Source organism: Phaenicophaeus curvirostris, chromosome 9, assembly GCF_032191515.1.
Source record: "Phaenicophaeus curvirostris isolate KB17595 chromosome 9, BPBGC_Pcur_1.0, whole genome shotgun sequence".
NCBI lineage: Eukaryota > Metazoa > Chordata > Aves > Cuculiformes > Cuculidae > Phaenicophaeus > Phaenicophaeus curvirostris.
In genome coordinates, this window is record NC_091400.1 from 22,517,562 (window position 1) to 22,535,691 (window position 18,130).

Genomic DNA, 18,130 nt, shown 5'->3' on the forward strand with positions numbered 1-18,130 from the left:
AGAGATGCGGCGAGGCAGGCTGGCAGTAGGCACTCGCAGCCCAAAAAGCGATGTTCTGGGCTGTATCTAAGGCAGCATGGCCGGCAAGGCGAGGGAGGGCGTGCTTTCCCTCAGTTCTTTCTGCGTGAGACCCCACCTGGAGTCTTATGTTTAAGTCTGGAGGCTCTAGCACTGGCAGGAGAAGGATGTGCTAGAGCGAGTCGAGAGGAGGCCGTGGAGATAATCCAAGGGCTGGAGCATCTCCTTCTTGTTGTACAGGACTGGCTGAGAGAGTTGGGGTTGTTCAGCGTGGAGAAGAGAAGGCTCCCGGGAGATATTAAAGCAGTACTGAAAGGAGCTGCAGGAAAGCTGGGTTGAGACTTCTTACAAAGACCTGAGGTGATGGGACAAAGGAGAACGTCTGTAAATTGGAAGTGGAATATTTAGATTAGACATAAGGAGGAATTTTTTCACAATCAGAGTAGTGAGGCCCTGGTACAAGTTGCCCAGAGAAGTTGTGGCAGCCCCATCCCTGGAGGTGTTCAGGGCCAGGCTGGATGGGGCCTTGATCATCCTGATCTAGTGGGATGTGTCCCTGCCCACGGCAGGGAATTGGGACTGGAATGGCTTTAAACTTCTTTCCAACCTGAGCCATTCCATGGTTATTTATCTATTTATTGAATTTTAATTCTTTTTGTTATTATCATTTTCTTTATATCTTCTCCTGCAGAATGACACAGTGACCATCAGAACCAGGAAGTTCATGACAAACAGACTGCTTCAGCGCAAGCAGATGGTAAAAGAATACAGATATTACCTTTAATATATGCTTGTTTTTTCTGGGCTGTACATGTTCCTTTAGCCACTATAAGTATAGGGTCATTAAAATCTTCTGAGCTCTTACTGCAAGAACTTAGAAGCTTAGATGTTCTGATGCATGTTAAAGGTAAATCTTGATATTGAGGAAGTGAATTGTTTATCTTCTGAAGCAGGAAGCTGTTATGAATGCTTTTGCATTAAATTAATAACCATTTCTGCTGCTGAGGTGGGGTAGTTTAAGGATTTAGTTTGTGGTGGGACTGCAGCACCTGGCTGTTGTACTAGATGTTGACCTTTTCTTGCTTTTATGCAATTTTTATAAATTCCTTTTTAGGTGATTGATGTTCTTCATCCTGGGAAGGCGACAGTCCCCAAAACAGAAATCAGGGAAAAGCTGGCCAAAATGTACAAGACAACCCCTGATGTAATTTTCGTCTTTGGCTTCAGAACTCATTTCGGTGGTGGCAAGACAACAGGTTTTGGCATGATCTACGATTCCTTGGACTATGCAAAGAAAAATGAACCAAAGCACAGGCTTGCCAGGGTAGGTTGTAATTGTAACTTGAAAACACATGGGGTGGACTTCAAGTGTTGAGTGGTTTGTGATTTACATATGTAAAGATAAAATTTTTTTAAGACATGTTGGTGTATTTAGGGGTGTTAAAATGTCCTAATTTAGCATCGCATTTGTGAAGTAGTGTAAGGGCTTTTTCTTTAATTGTGTATTGCAGGGGAGTCGGGAGGGCAAAACTGATGTTACCAGTGAGTTTTAGCAGTAATAGATAACAAATTACTATTAGAGGTTTTGAAAAAGTACGAGAGGTGAGGCTGATGTTATGTTTATGGTTACGTTCTGTGTCAAGTCGTTTATTAGTGAATGTCTCATGGTTTGGTTAATTTTTCAAGTTTAAACAGTATTTGATGAGTCCAGAAGCAGCGGAAAATTTATGTCAGATATTATTATCAGTGAAACAGCGTTAAATGCACCTTTAACTGTTTTTCAATAGCATGGCTTGTATGAAAAGAAGAAGACTTCTAGAAAGCAGCGAAAGGAGCGTAAGAACAGAATGAAGAAAGTCAGGGGCACAGCCAAGGCAAATGTTGGTGCTGGCAAGAAGGTAGGATCAGAATATCTGTAAGCTAGAGCGAGTGTATTGCCTTTGAAATGTGGATTAGTGATTTTACAACAGAATAACATTGTTTTTCTTCCATTTCTTTCACCTGTTCTGCTGGATAACAGAAGGTAATCTGTGTGGTCTTGTATAGCTGCTTATCAGCTCAGTAGCTTAGTTTTGCTCCTTGCTGCTGCAAGCTTAACTGTTATGACATGAAATGATGCTTCTTAAATTATTGTTTCCTTTGTGTCCCTTGACCTCAAGTTAAGCTTCCATAAATCTTAACAGAATTGCTCTAATCGCATAACTCAATCTCGCAATGTGCAAATTAGATTACCTTAACACTTGTTACTCGGACAACTAAATGTCTAATGTCAAGTGCACCAAGTTATTGGTTTTTTTTATGGCGTTATTTATAGAGGAAGCTTTGTTGAGGGGCTGTGGTTTTTAGGTAGTGAAGACAGAGTGCTGAAATAGAAATAAGGTAGAATGCCTGCTTTATCCTGGGTGTAAGTGACTGATGCCCAAGATGGTAGAGTTATCTTCTGTTGGGAGCTTCCTGTGCTGTGGATTGGCAGCCTGGAGGGAGGTAGAGTTCCTTTGTCTTTCAACACCAAAACTGAGGAATATGTGATGTGTGGTGACGTCTTCTGTAGCAGCTCTTTGTCTCTGAAGAACCCTGGGTAAGCTATGCAGTGAAGTGGGTGTCTTCAAGTTACAGCAAGGGGAGAAAAGGTCATGGGTTTGGGTGCCTTAGTTTCGTAGCTGCTAAAATGTTATCATGTCTTGAACTTGAGTAATCTTCACTTTTCCTTTTTTTCCTACTTTCTTGGAACTCTCCATCAGAAATGAAGTATCTAGCAGGTACTGGAAATGAGCATGGATGTGGTGACTGAATTATCCATCACTGAAACACATGTCCATTGTTAATGGAAGCACTGTACTGCCTTGCATGCACGCATGTAGTCTTTAAGCTTGTTTTACTTGCCACTTAAAAGTAAAATTTGGCTGATAGCAAATGAGATTGTTTGAAACTAGTGAAACACTACTAAAATAAGGAATTCCCAGTGAGAAGAAATCAAAAAAATTTAGGTGCTATTTGGCTCGTTGGTTCAGAGCAGCTCAGGTTCTGATTCAGTACAGTACAGTGCAGTTGCATGTGTAACTAAACCTTTGTGTGAAAGGAGTCATGTATCTTTATTGAAACTAAGTCATATCACAGCTCTGTACCTTTGAGATTGTGTTTGGAAAAAACACGGTTGTCTGTGTTAGATGGTACTTAACTACTGGCCTGCATCATTCCATGTTAAGATGTGAATCGCAATGCAATTAGAAATTTCCACAGGATTACGTTCTTAATACATAAGTGTAATTCTTGTTATCCGTGGATGGAAATAAACCAGTGTTGCTTCAAACCACTAGATGAGGGAACTACTCCACTAGATAAAGACTTGGAGCCCTTTCTCTTCTTTTAATTGTTTTAGTGATGAAGTTCTGCAGTTGTGTGTAGTATAGCAGCACAAACCAGTGTTTAGTATAGCAGTGACACTCTCATACACCCTCTTGTGGATGGCAAGGGAGATGTTCTGTGCTGCACTGTTAGCAGTAGTATGGGTGAACTCCTTGCCTTCAAGACTTTTGCAATGGAAGGTGCCTGTTGTTGAGTGTTAATGCAGAAGGTCAAATGACTGTCACTTGAATGACTAGACTTGTCCAGTTCGTAGAAATTCTCTTAAACTGTATAAACACTTTCGAAATCAAGACCAGGAACCTGTGCTGAGGTCAGTGTACAGCAGCTGTGACTTCTGCATCGGATGCTTCTCATACTGGCATGCAGCCTCAGTAGTAGGTCAACTGTGTTCTGGGTTTGAGGTTTTTAAATGTGTTTTGAAATGGTTTTCTAGTTGATAAGTACTCATGGGTTAGATGTATTTACTCAGCTATTTTGTTAGTCTTTGTCTTCAGCATTAAGCTTAATTTATCTGCTTTCTGGTAAACTTCCTTGAGAAGAGTTCTGTGGAAAGCTTGTGGAATATGCTTGTCTTAGTTTTGTCTCAAAAAAATACATGTTTCAGCGTGATGTGGCATGGTTCACCACCTTTTCAGAGCCATGTGAAGCAATTTTTAATAGGAGTCCTGGAATATATTTTGGAGTCCACCTATACAATTTGTTCCAACTATTTAAATCAGTAATGCCCAGGCACTTAATTCTGAGACACCTTCAGGCAAGTCTGCATTGTTCTGTATGTGATGTACCATGCAGCCATGAAAACTATGGAAGTGATGAATCTTATTTGAATAGATTTTCTTCAGCTTCTAAGTCAGACATCAACTGTGGAGCTCCTTCAGAGCTCCTGTTCAGTTTTCCCCACAGCTTCAAGAGAATGATTAAATAGTTTGTGCTATTTGATACTTTTTGTAGCTCTGTAGTTTGCTCAACTTGCATAGTAGTTTGGAACAAGTAGATGTGGGTGCCCTCTGCATTCAGAACAGTGACATTTCTACATTGAAAGGCAAATCCCTTGGTCCAACCTTTTAATAAAGCCACAACTGTAGTGTGGGTGGATGAGCACTTAAAACCATTGCAGCCTGTAGGTATAATAGAACATGCAATTGCTTTCTGAATATTATTTTAGTTCTGAACAGCTCTTGTTAGGTCTCATCTTGAGTTTGAGGGAATGTGTGAAATCTGAGCCTTTATGCATTACAGTAGTTAAAACTTTGAGTTTTTACTATCATGTTTCATTGTGGTGATTGGAAAAAAAAAAGTCAGCAAAAAGCCTCAAAGCTCCATCTTCTGCAGTAGTAGATCTTTGATTAAACTGTTCTCTTATTAATTAATGCTTTTTCATTTTCAGTAAATGAACGTACTTCAGATGGAAAATGGATAACAGGTATGACTTCAGAATACTTGGTAAGGGTAGATGTTCAGTAGTCTGTAGTCATTGTGATGATATAGGTCTAATGCTGATTTATGCAAAGACCACAGTACTTGTGCTGATACGGAACCTAGTGCAGGAGTTAAGACTAAAAAAGACTTAGATATTTACAATTACTGCTAAGTAGGTAATTCATGGCTTCCACTTGGGTCAAATACCTGATTAGTATGAAGGCTGAAATAATAAATCAGGCAGTTCAGGTTTGCTGTTGCTAGAACTATTGATTTCTTAGTGTTACTTGAAACAAGGCTTGTTTTCCTTCGTAGGTATGCTAAGGAGGGTATAGTACACCTTGTTTTTTACTGTCTTTAATACATTTAAGTGATATGATTTCTATTTTGAGGACTAATTTGTTTTCTTACAGATTATTATCTTAAGGCCCTAATTATTATCTTAGACAAGTCCTAGACTGGGCTTTTATCTTTAGTGCAGAAGCGTGAGTCAGTTGGATGTGCTGGGGGCATTAACTGTTACAGATGGAACTCTAGTTCTATTACAAATGGTCTGAGGGACTCATTTTAAAGCAACTTAAACAGTCCAATGGGGAGCTGATCTAGTGAGCGTAATGTCTTAAACAGAAAGCTGACAAAGCGATTGTCACTTGTTGAGCTTTTGACAGAAGTGGTATTACCCATGGTCTCATTTATTCCCATGGAAGTACTGTGAAATTTCAAACCTTACATTCACCTAGGGCAGAATGGTTTACCTGATTTGTTAGGGAACCCGTTTTTCAGGCTCTATAAAGGTATGTTTAAGAACTGTTTTAATTGTCTGGCACTGATCTGTCTTTTCCTTTACAGACTGTTATTCTATGAAGAAGTATAGAAAGAATTTTTCTGGAAAGAAGCAGCTCATCTGGCTTTTAACATCAAATAAACTATGTCAGTAAAATGCTGGTTTGCCCATTAGTTTTGATTTGAAAATTCCCATTTGTCGAGTTTGACAGATTTAAGACTGGTGCACTGTTTGCACTGTATTAAAATCTTTTCATAATTAAAGAAGTCTTGTTTTGAGTATCAATTTGAAGAGAATCAGAACTTTCTACAGGTAGTAGTATCGCCTAATTCCAAGCAGGCAGCGCTAGTTCGTGGAGGTAGGTATGGTTTTGTCATCTGTTGTTTAAACTGTGGTTTGGAAAATCCTTTTAATATGTCCTTGTTTGACTGGCCATATTGTAATATATATAATTCTGGGGTATAGCTGAAGGGAGAACAAGTAGACAGAGATATTCAAAGCTGCGTGCTTTTTTGCTAATGAAGAGTCAGGCATGACTCTTGTTCCTGGGTGGTAGGGACAGGCTCTGGTGTCTGCCTCTGGTCTGCAACGTGCAGTACACTTCATTTTTCATCTAGTGGTGATAAAGAAGTAATTTAAAATAGAATTGGTGGCTGCATGAGGCATACTCTGTGCTAGAAGTGTGGACTTTCTGGCACAGGGGTTTGGAGTAGCAAGCAAAATAGAAGTTTTATGCTTTAAATAGGACTGAAACAAGCTAGGAAGCTCTGCTGACGAAGGTGCTAACTTAATTACAACATTTGGTAATACAAGTAAAACATTGTTAGTGTCTTAGGAGAAGAACAGACAACCCTATAGTTACAGTTCATGTGATTGGAAGGGGGACTGTTGTCTTCATACAGTAATTTCCATATAAGATCTGGTAGCAATCAATGTCTCTTATAGTATTGTTGGACTGAGTCTTGAACTCTTGGAATTGCTATTGTCTGTGTGCAGCAGTGTTGTACCTAGAGCTGTACAGTAACTTCTGTACTTCATGCCTCTGCCTTCATTGAGGTTAAAAACTGAGATGAGTAGGCAATTGCCCTGGTGAAAGGATAGGCATTCTGATTTTGTCTAAACATAGGTAAGCTCATAACATTGGACTAAGGGGGTGGTGAAGCTCAGTAATTGCTTTTAAGTTTTGACTCTGAAGTCCTGTGAAAGTTTGTGGAATAGTGGACATATTCAGACTTTTGGGGACCAACAGTGGGAAGTAGCAAGGTGAGATAAGACACGTGATAGTGAAGTCCTGTGTAAGTTAAAAGGCTTTTTTACTTGGCAGACAGACCTTCAAAGATGGATACGTTCTTCCCAAAGGTTTTAAGGGGTATTACAAGTGGGATTTGTGTACTTGGATACAGCTTGTGCGTTGTGCTGCTGAATCTGCGGTTATGTTTTGTGTAGGTGACAGTAAGTTTCTAATAGCCAAAAAGATTGTAAGAGGTAAGGAGCAAATGTTATGGTCACAAGGCTAAGAGTTAAAACCTAAATCTGTTTTGAAGGTAACATCTATAGTAAACCCTTTGTGTGTAGCGTTCAACATAAAGAAGAATCATGCTATTAAATATAATTGAACAATCACTAGGGGGTGGTGTGAACACAGCAATACAAACAAAGAAGGTTCGTATAGCAACTGTTCTAAAACAGGCTGAAAGGAAGTGGAGTTACCCTGTGCCAAAGAGGTCAACTACTTGGAAAATATGCATTAAAAATAGTTGTGCTTTGGATCTGAAGCTTTAAGTAATAATTTTTGTTTGACTGTTGTTTTTGTTTCCATTCAATTCAATCTGTTTCAGTGAAGACTATACACTTAGTGTTTTCCCAGTGTTTATTACTTTAAAGCTCTGGAGTGCTGGCACAAGTTACAGTTGCTCTTTCCAGGAGCATCCTTACCTTAATTTGAAGCATTCACCAAAGGATCTATAAATAAGTGCTGGCATAAAGTTATGTATGTTCTGCATAGTCTTGATGTTTTGTCTTCATGTAGTTATGTTTTATGTCCACATAGTAAGTAGTGCTGTTCCAAGGGACACGTACCTTTTGAATAAGTTAAGCCTGGAGTTGGAGGATTAAAGATCTCCTCTTCAGTGTTATAATGTCTTAAGTGCTTTTCATTACAGGCTCATTTATGGGGTAGAGCAACTTTCTGAAGCAGAAGGATTGAAATAGGCTGTCATTGCTTGGGTACCATAATTTGGTATTTGATACCCCATTTTCATTTAAGATTGATAACAAAAAATACCTGATGGTCCCATGGTCCCATACAAGAAGACTCTTTCCTTGTTGCCTGGTTATAACCACATGTCTGTTAAGATGCACTCTTGTCTTCTGATACAAGGCATTAAGCACAAAAAACGTTGGAGGGAACAAAATTACATTAAGCAATTTATAATTAATAGATTAGATGAGATCACTCTATTGGAGGTTTTCCACTATTCTGCAGCAATGTGTTGGGTGTGGTTATTCTTTTCCTCAGTCTTTCTTCCACCTGGCAAATGGCAGGCAACTGAATAGCTATCATCTGAAACCTTGGTGCTTCCACAGTCTGGAGAGATAAGCATTCCTGCAAACTTCTGCCAACATTTTGCCTTCCTATGCTGAGGTCTCGGCAACGTGAGCAGATGTTCTGTAATTCAGAAGTTGAATGCCTGTATCGTGCTGTGAAGAGATTCTAGGTTAATCCCCTTTCCTGTGGGAGGTAAAACAATTAAGTGGAAAGCATTGATGAACAGGAATCTTCACTTCTTTCCCTACTGTGTGCTGAAGGTACCCTTTTATTTCCTGCTGCTCTTGGCACATAACATCATATACAGATAGTAGTTTTAGTCACTTGCCTGCTTTTGTGTAGGAAGGACTCAAAGTTTTGTAGCTGGAGTAGTGAGAGTAATTGAAGTCCTCCTGTGAAATACTTGAAAAGCTCTGCAGAAGCCCCAGGGCTTGACTTAGTTGAAACTGGATTGAGTAGTCCATCTTGTTGCTGAGGTTCCACCTCTTCCAGTGAGGCATCACCAGGTAATGGTGGCTTCTGTGTGAAGGAGTTGGTGGTCTAGAAGGCAAAAGGCAAACCACAGCAAATAAAAGAAAGATTTACTAGGGATGCAGTCTGGAGGAGCAGCAATCAGTCTTGGTGTCACAGAAAATGATAAGAGCTGTGGTATGGATGAAAGATGGTAGAATTTGGCATCACCTGAGCAATGAGATAGGTTGTCTAGAGAGCAGCTTCTAGCAGACTTGAGAAAAATGTGGAGGGAAAGAGATAAAGCTAGTACTGTCAGTGCCTTGAGATAAATGTAGTATAATATGCTGTGGGAAGACTGCTGTACCAGTAGTCAGAGGAATAAAAAGGTAATGTGTGTTCTTTTGGTTCATAGAATATTTCAGAGAATCAGAATGTCCTGAGTTGGAAGGGACACCCAAGGATCATGGAGTTCAACTCCTGGCCCTGCACAGGACAAATCCCAACATTCACACCATGTGTCTGAGGGTGTTGTCCAAATTCTTCTGGAATATTGTCAGGCTTGGTGCTGTGGCTGCTTCTCTGGGGAGCTGTTCCAGTGCTCCACCACCCTCTGGGTGAAGAACCTTTTCATAATGTGCAACCTTACCTTCTCCTGGCCCATCCTCCTGCCATTCTGTTGGGTCCTATCATTGGTAGTCAGAGACTGTTACATAAGGAATAGAGTATGTAGCAAATCTGCAACAGCTGAAACATTCACTTGTCTGTATTACTTTGATCAGGTCCTCTACAGAACAGTGTCATTAATTTCTTGCACAGAGGAAATAGAACCTTGTCCTGTATCAGCTGTTCATACTAAATTAGCACACTAAGTTTGAAATTCTAGTTGTGAATGCTTCCTTTGAGTGAAACTGGATCTGTTGAGCTGTTTTATGGATGGACATTTTGGTGGTGCTAAGAAACCTGATGAGAGTAGTTAATTAATTTTTTTTGCTCTAAATGCTGGAGAAGTTTCATCTGAGCAGGAGAACTTTACAATATGGGTGACAAATATTTGTTTTGTTCATCACCTTCCTATGACAAGAACAATAAGACTAAGTTATTCTTATGAACGTATTGTTCTGGTGCATCAAAGAGGTAGAATGAAAAGTTTTAAGCTTTGACAAGCAGTGTCAGGAATAGGCATGTCCTAGGAAATGCTTTTGAAATGCTTTGCTTTAAAGGGATTAAAGGGCCACTTAGTCTTATGTTTGCTAACATTTATGAACTGTAGTTATGTCTTAAAACAAAATTTCCCTGTGGAATTTTATCCTCGTTTGGAATTCACTAAATTTGCTCTTAATTGTAGCCTTTGCTCTCTGTGAAGGCTGCAGCTTATGAAACAGCTGCACAAGTGGCAAAAAGGCATCCTATATGCTCAAAGATAATTGTGTTTTTTCCAAGAGCAAGCTGTCAACAGCCGGTGTTACTAATAAAAAAGCTCAGTCTTCCTTTCCAGTTAGCGGTGCTCATACACAGCGATCCCAGTTCAGGTCAAGTATTGTGCTGAGGCAGAAGGACATTGGGAGCATCTGTGACTTCTCATAACACAGTAAATGTTTTATGACCAGCAAAAGATGTGTAAGTGCACTGCTTTGCTGGGGCAGGTGATAGCAGTTTGTACTTGTGTTCATTGGGTTAAAATACAGCTTGTTATCTAATGAAGCTGCCCAGGCTGCAAACTGACCTGCATTAGAACCATGCTTCACTGCCTTTCCTGATGATCGGATTCGATTGTACTGGAGCTACTGCCCTGCTATCATTTTCTGTTGATTGTTGCTAGCCTGTTTGTTAAGCCAGGCCTCATTTGTCTTGATTTGATAACAGGTTTCAATCACTGATAATAAAACTTTTCTGCAACAAATTACCTCAGATCCATATGTCCTGGACGGTGGTGGCTGTAAGTAGAAAATTGGAGTGTTTTCTCTCTGGCTTAACAGGCAATGTAGAAGTTACAATGGGAGTGGCTTATGAGTTTTATTAGGTTGGTGCAAAGATAATTGCTGTTTTAAACCATCAGCTTTAAAGCAGTGAATCTCAGCTTAGAATACAATTTATTAAATTAAATAAGAGCCATTAGAATATATGAATTTTTGCTAACAAGAAGCAAGTCTATCTATTTTGGTAGCATACAATTTTGTAGTCCTGGAACTGATAAAACTCTGAAGGCATTTTGAGATACTCTTTGGTTGCAGAAGACCTCTTGCAGGGAGTTGTCAAGGTGTTTGACAATGTGCTCATTGGTGGAAGAGGGAGATCTGGTGAGTAAGCTGGGTGAGGTAGGGTTTCATAGACCAGTTTGTGCAGCTTCAGTAGTCATTTGTGAGACATGCGGTCAGGTGTTGTTTGTCATGGAGAAGAACTGGTCCTTTTTGATTGACCAATGTTGGATGTAAACATTGCAGATCTTGCATGTTGTTGATTTACTGGCAACCCTCTGCTGTGAGGGCTTGGTCAGGATTAGAAAAGTTGCAGTGGATGTTTCCATTTGCTGACCCCCAAACAGTGACTGTGACCACCTTTTGATGCAACTTGGATTTTGGAAGTGTTATGCTGTTTCACCTTTGTCCAGCCATTGTCCTGTAGAATCTTTTTTTGATCACATGTCACAAGACTATCAAGAAAGGGGTAATTTTTATTGTGCAAAAGAAGTCTAGAGCAGACTTCACAGTGGCATTTTTTTTTATTTTAGTTTGGTGTAAATGTTGAATGGCCAGCATTTTGTTCTTCTGCAACCTCTCAAGATGCTTTGCGTGGGTCCCCTTCAGTACTGACACCCTGCTGATTGTCACCTATCGCAGAAATACATCCATAACCCTCTTGATTTTTCGAAGCTCTCATTTCTGTTATGGAATTTTTGAAACCAGTGTTGAGCTGTGTGTTCGTTCATTCAGGCTGCATTTTCCATATGGACCACGCTGCTTTTGGAGACCTCTTTGCCCTTTCCACTCACTTTGAGGACATGTTACCTCTGTATGACTATTTGCATATATATATATATATGTGTGTGTGTGTATGTATATACCTCCATGTTTCTTGTGTTTCTATTTTGCATCCCCTCCCTTTTCATCCCAATAGTGTCTTTGTTTCTTATATTTGTTCTGCTTGTAGATGCTTTTTCTAGCTTTATCTTCCCATAGACTGTGTAGGAATGAACTACTATCATATGGGTTATATGAAGCAATTTATCAGTCTCTTGCTTAGTGGTTGATCAGTGGTCCACGACTGCATTTGTAGATACAAATGGCAAAAAAACCATGGAGGAACCTGAAGTTGTTGTTGGCAGGGTTGAGGGAAGATGGTAGAGCATTTTGTAGGGCTGCTTTTCTGTGGATCCAAGGCAATAACTTCCAAGGTATATTAAGGTGTCACACTTCTTCAGTCTTACATTAACCTGTTTTCTTAACTAAAGATACAAAATAGTTTCTAGACAGTTTCTCAATTAAAAAAAAAAATCAAACAAATGCCCCGTCTCCCCCCCCCCCCCCCCAAAAAAAACCCTGTACAAAACAAGCATCTCAGTCCCTTTCTACTCTTTTTACCTCTATTCATTGATTCTAGTACTACAACAGACCCCTGACAATCAGACATTATGCATAAGGTACTTCTGAGGTCCAGTCTTCAGTGAAGACTTGTCAGTAACTTCAGTGACAGTTACAGCAATGCCAAGAGAACAGATCCTCCAATCTCAGATATGGTGATACTTTTCTGTTGGTTTTCAGCCTAATTCTCCAAGTACTTGCCACCCTGAGCCTCTTTTTGTTTTACCACTTAAGTAGCTGTCATGGGATGTGAAGTGCAGGAACATGTTTGTGGAGCTTACTGAGTAATAAGATGTGTTTATCTAGCCGTTTTCAATCTATACAGCCTTCAAGAGCAAATATTTTGCTTTTCAGTGAAGATATGTGCAAGAAAACAGCTGAGGTTCTCAAAGAGACTGTGCAGAGCAATCCTTCAGCCAGCAGAGGACTGTAGAACCATGTATCATGCAGTTACTGATGCAGAAATGCTCAATCACAAAGTAAGGGGAAAACCCATGTAGTTGATACGGTCTCTAAAATATGGTAAAATACTGAAAAGGGAGGGCTCTTCTCTTTGTTTGTTTCTCATTAAAGGAGCTCATTTGCCCCAGGTTCCATTTGTTGATGAAGATCTATGGGAATTTTGTTTACATTTTTGAAGCACATTCCTGGGAAGAGTGTTTCATATGGCAAATACACAGAACCTTTTGGAGGAATGACAGCACTACAGAAATGGTGGCATGTTCCCTAAAGGAAAACATACTTCATTTGTAATGAACATTATGTCTGCAGAAACTAATGGCACAACCTCCTATTCAGTTTATGTAAAATAAAACAGGCCCATATGTTGCTGCTTTTAGAGTTTGGGTGTTTAAATTAAATGTTGTTTAATGAATATTCAAACCCATTTGCTCAAAACTTGTACTTGGTGTAGCATCCTTCTCCTCTGTCTTAGCTTGTACCTAGAGCATTAAGCCATTACAAGAGGGTGCTAAAGCTGAGGCATCTGTTTCTAGCTAAAACTTCGATATTAAAATGCCAGAGCAGATGAGAGGGTAAATAAAGACATACAGTAGGAGGATCATATTATTATTTTGTTTTGTAATTAAGACTGAGAGGTTTGCTCTGCATGACACCCTTTAAGAAACAGGAATGTTCCGTGCTCTTACAGAAGCTGTAGTTTGGGGATATGATAGTGGCACATTCACTCATTATTTATAGTATAGGAGTTAATTCAGCTTTTTCAGTGTGTGTGGGCCAGATGCCTGTGCTCTCTAGAGACATCTGCATCCATGTGAGGCTTCAGGTAGCTTAATGCCTGGGTGTGGTCAGAATGACTTGAAAGGCACTCCATAAAAGCTGGTAACAAGACCTTACCTCTTATAATCTATCCCCAGCTCAAAGTCAAGTTGGTAAGTTAGAAGGCTGGAAGACATCCTCTGGAAGACAGATTTTTCCTACTGATTTCCTATTGTTGACCTGAGGGGGTGGAGCACCTTCCATATGAGGACAGGCTAAGACAGTTGGGGTGGTTCAGCCTGGATAAGAGGCTGCTCTGAGGGGGCCTTTTTTCCTAGGTATTGCAAGTTTAGAAGCTGAGAATTGAGATGCAAAATGAAAATGGTATTTTGTGGTAGGACTGTCACTCAGTGCTTGTTGCTCAGTAGCCAGAATAGGGTAACTTTTAACTGAAATACAAGAAGAAACTGAAGTGTGGTTCATCCCAGAAGTTCACACAGCAGACAAGTGATGGTTATTATTAACTTCATTAGTTATTTTTATCTGGGTAGGATTCTCCAATTAGAAAAAATCTCTACCAAATACTCTGAGAGACAATAAAGGGTTAATTTTCAGGTCTGTGGTCATGTCCAGAAGAGGGTAGCTGTATTTCTATGACACCTTGTTGGGCAATTTCTCCTTCTCTTCTTGCACTGCTGATGGAAGCTCAACAACCTAGCTCACTAGAGACAGTGAAACTCTTGTGAATAACAGAATTTTAAAGAACTTGAGGGTTTGCATATTTGTTTTTCTCATGTCCTGGCCTTTATTTAGATTTACATCACTAGGGAATGTGTTTAAGTATTTTACCCATGTATCAATCATTCTCTGAAGAGGGCTTCACTGTATATCTACAATATTGCACTTGTGCAGTAAAAACAAGCATCTGAAGAACCCTCATGAAAATACGTAAAAGCCAATTATTGTGATTTGTGTTTACATTCCAGCTGTCTTCTAATGAGGTTTTTTTTTTCCATGCTGTTTAAAAAAAAAAAAAGAGCACTGTCAGTTTCTGGATTCAGAGATTAAGTTCATGAAAACATTTAAGTACATATTTCAGGTTTTGTCTTATTGTTGAGAGGTTTTCCTGAAAAGATACAGATTTAAACGTACACAGGAGCACTTTGATGAATTAAAATTAATTGATAAATTGATTTGATAGATGCAAGTAAACAAGACTGAATCAGTCACCTATTTGTAAACATAGGTTTCTTCCTGACTCAAAGCAGCATCTCATAGTGCAGTTTCTTGCCTTTGAGGGCAAATGCCAGATGCATTTCATGTCTGAAGGGTCTAAACCATTCAAAAGAATGATAGAATGGTTTGGGTTGGAAGGGACTTCAAAGTCTATCTAGTTCCACCCCCTCCCCGTGGATCAGGTTGCTCAGAGCCCCATCCAACCTGGCCTGGAACACCTCCAGGGGCAGCCACAAGGGCTTCAGGCAGCCTGTGCCAGTGCCTAACCTTTTCTTCCTTGCTTAGGAAGAAAACTTTTCTTCCTAAGATGTCCTCTAAATCCCTCCTTTTTCAGCTTCAAACCATTTTCCCTCATCCTATTCCTGCACTCCCTGATCAAGAGCCCCTCCCCAGCTTTTCTGTAGCCCCTTTCAGTACTGGAAGGCTTAAGGTCTCTTTTTGGAGTTGAACTGCACTGCAAGTGAAGTGATGTGTGTGTATGTGGAATTCGCAGATAATCTGCTCCTTTTTAACTACGGGATAGGTACAATCTTAGCACTTTTATGTCATGTCAATAGGATACTAAATACAGGTGGCTTAAAATCACTACCAAATGGCTTCTGAAGTCACCAGTGTCTGTTCAGGTTTCTAGAGACCTCTGTCAGCCTGCATCCTGGCCAGTTCAGTATTCAGAATTTAGCCCATGATTCCCACTTTGTTTCCCTGTATCCCTCCTTTTGAAGGACTCCCACCCCTCACCAGCTACAATCTGTTTAAATTGCTGACAGCAAACTCATCTCCAGACACCAGGAAAATGTAAAAAACTATTTTTTTTTTCTTTCCTATCATACTTTAAAACATACTAGCTCTTTCTTCCTCACCTTTCTTCTTGTCAGCTATAACAAACACAAGCTGTCTCTAAGAGGAAAACAAACACTTGCTGTGGTATGCAAACACACTATGAATTCGTGACACCAGTGCTAACGTGGCTTATTTCAACACCAATTTAAACCCCTTTCTCCTGCACCTTATGTCATCTTTTCCTGGCTATCTATCTACCTTCTTCCAGGTTTGTCATATTAATCTGGCATCCGCTCTTTTGAATGCTAAAATGTGTTATTGCCCTTTTCTACATTGGTATGCGTGCTAAAACATTGAAATATTTGTGCATCCTCCTTAATGCTACACAGGGAAGATGAAAGAGCCCATGGAGAACAATTGTACAGCATGGATCCAGCCCTCAGGATAGGAATGATACTGATGACAACCTGTCGAAATGCTGAACTTGTGGTGTTGTTCGGATGAAAGAGAGAATGCAAATGAGAGATAAGGAGAAAATAAAAGCTTCAGGATAGGCAAGGGGGATTTTCCAGCAGCAGAGCAGCAAATATTGTCAGAGCTCTTGTGATTACAAGTCGTATAGCCCTCCACTGCTGGGATCCCAAAATGTCTCTACATCATTTACACTCTTTCCCAAAGACATTATAGTGCCTGAAAGAAAATAAACCAAGACAGATTCCACAAGCTAAAGAAGGAAGATTTGCTTTATTGAGGCAAAGACTCTTGGACTCTGCTTGCATGCTACCTGCCAGGAGCTATCTGAGTGGAAACCATGAAAACTAGTGCATTTCTATGACATTTCTGGTTTGTATATATGGTAAATTCACATCATTAAAAAACCTCTGATAAATTAGTTGGCACACCCCTTTGATGTAGATGTTCTCACTTGGTTCATTTCATCTTCTAACAAGTTATCTTGGTTAGATTAGACAGTTCAATCAATGCTGTTTTCTGTTTTAACTGAGACCTTTAGGGATGATATCTAGCTACCAGCATCAGTAGTAAGGCTGCAGCTGACCAAATTGGGGACAAAAGAGGTATAATGATGCCTAAAATTGCCATGCTTCATTGTAGATAAAGAACCAATGTTGGTCTAAGTCATCTACAATGAAAAACAAGGGCAAGCAGCAATAGGTAGAATCTCTATGAAGAGGAAAGTGGATTCTCTCCAGTCTCATCTTTTCCTGTGCTATCTTTTCCCCCTTGGCCTTGCAGGTAGGACATTAAAAGAAGTTGTATATGAGGAACTGAGAGTAATCAGAGCACAGCAGTCTTTCTTGATTTATTACTTCTTTCATTAATCCATATATAAAATGCAATTTTATATATTTGAAATCCTCACTCTGACATGTTCTCACATATTTGATAAATGATTCCACTGGAAGAGGCTTGAAGGGCATCTGCAGTAAATTCTGCCGAGATCTATTTCTCAAAACATTTTTACACTTTCATATCAAATTAGAGGATATCTTATACAGAATAGTAAGTGATGGGATTTCTATCACTTCAGTGCGAGTCTCGTAACTCACAGGTTATATACAAGCAATCAGCACCATAAGAAAGCCACAATTTTAGGAAAGCCCCCTTGAAAGTAATTCTCTGAATTGTTTTCTTTCAGTTTGAATTCCTTACTATTCATTGATAGACATTGATATAATTATTGTTAAACTATTCCATTTTATTCATTCCAGGAAGAATGTGTATTCTTAATATTAATTTAGGGTAACCATTTTTAAGATGGAAGTTGCATAGTTGCCACATACAGGACCAGGATACCAACAAGACTCTCTGAACTTGGGAACTTAATTCCTTCAATTAGGTTAGAAAGAGGGGTGAAAGAAAGAGTTTCAGTTTTGGAGAACCACCTTCTCTCTCCAAACTAGCTCCAGAATCTGCACTGTCCTTTGGCTTTCCTCTCCCCTTCTACTCTGTTTTTAAAACTCTTCTTTACTCTTTCTCATTTCCATATATAATATTCCCTTCACCTTTCTTCCTTTATTCTTTCCTAAGGCTTTCAATGTTTTATTTGTCAGAGGAAAAAAAAAATTCCAAATTAGGAAGATTTGGTCTTGAGCAAAGAATTTTACCTCAGAGCTAATGATCTGATTTGATATCTATTTATAATCTTAACTTTAAGAAACAGGATTGCATTGATCTTCTAGGTATATATGACTTAAAAACTCTATTTCCTGTCTTTTCCAAAGGATTATTGTTTGTTGAGAAGGTAGCAAATAAATTAGACTGAAGTCCAATGACTGCTTCATCCTTCCCTCCTTGCCAACCCTTTAGTTCAAGCACCTTGTGTCCATTTTCCCCAAAATTTAGTAGAAAATCATAGAATCATAGTATGTGAATTCAGAGATGCTGGCTTCTAATAAAAACTTAGCTGCAACGTTACCTCTACCGCTGCAGTGAGCGTAGCATGCTGCAGATCTCAATCATGTATCTATATTCTCTGTGGATATATAGATTATTGCTGCTGTGCAAAGGAAATCTTTCTGCTACCCTTGAGTAATACTCTCTAACCTTGTTCAGCCTGAAAGTATTTATCAGGAAGTCATTATATCTGTTTTGTTTGCATATAGCTTTCATACCTCATATTTTAGTGTCTGGACAGCATTAGCTCAATTAGTCTAATGAATGAGTAAGTCTTCTAATATTTACTATCTGATTAGTTTATTAGCCTGCATG

The 18,130-nt window shown here is 39.4% G+C and overlaps 1 protein-coding gene across 6 annotated transcripts in view; it reads left to right on the forward strand.

The window, feature by feature from the left end:
- The window catches only part of RPS24 (ribosomal protein S24), a 449,404-nt gene that overhangs the window by 414 nt on the left and 430,860 nt on the right, over nt 1–18,130 (forward strand). For 3 of the 6 annotated variants that reach the window (XM_069863893.1, XM_069863892.1, XM_069863894.1), the window contains exons 2-4: nt 710–775; nt 1,133–1,342; nt 1,806–1,916. In XM_069863893.1, coding sequence (XP_069719994.1) covers nt 710–775; nt 1,133–1,342; nt 1,806–1,916 — 387 coding nt within the window. Of the gene's footprint in view, nt 1–709; nt 776–1,132; nt 1,343–1,805; nt 1,917–2,038; nt 2,099–2,759; nt 2,778–4,771; nt 4,808–5,652; nt 5,744–18,130 lie in introns of those variants that run through there. The other 3 variants (XM_069863890.1, XM_069863891.1, XM_069863889.1) reach the window with 3 other exon arrangements.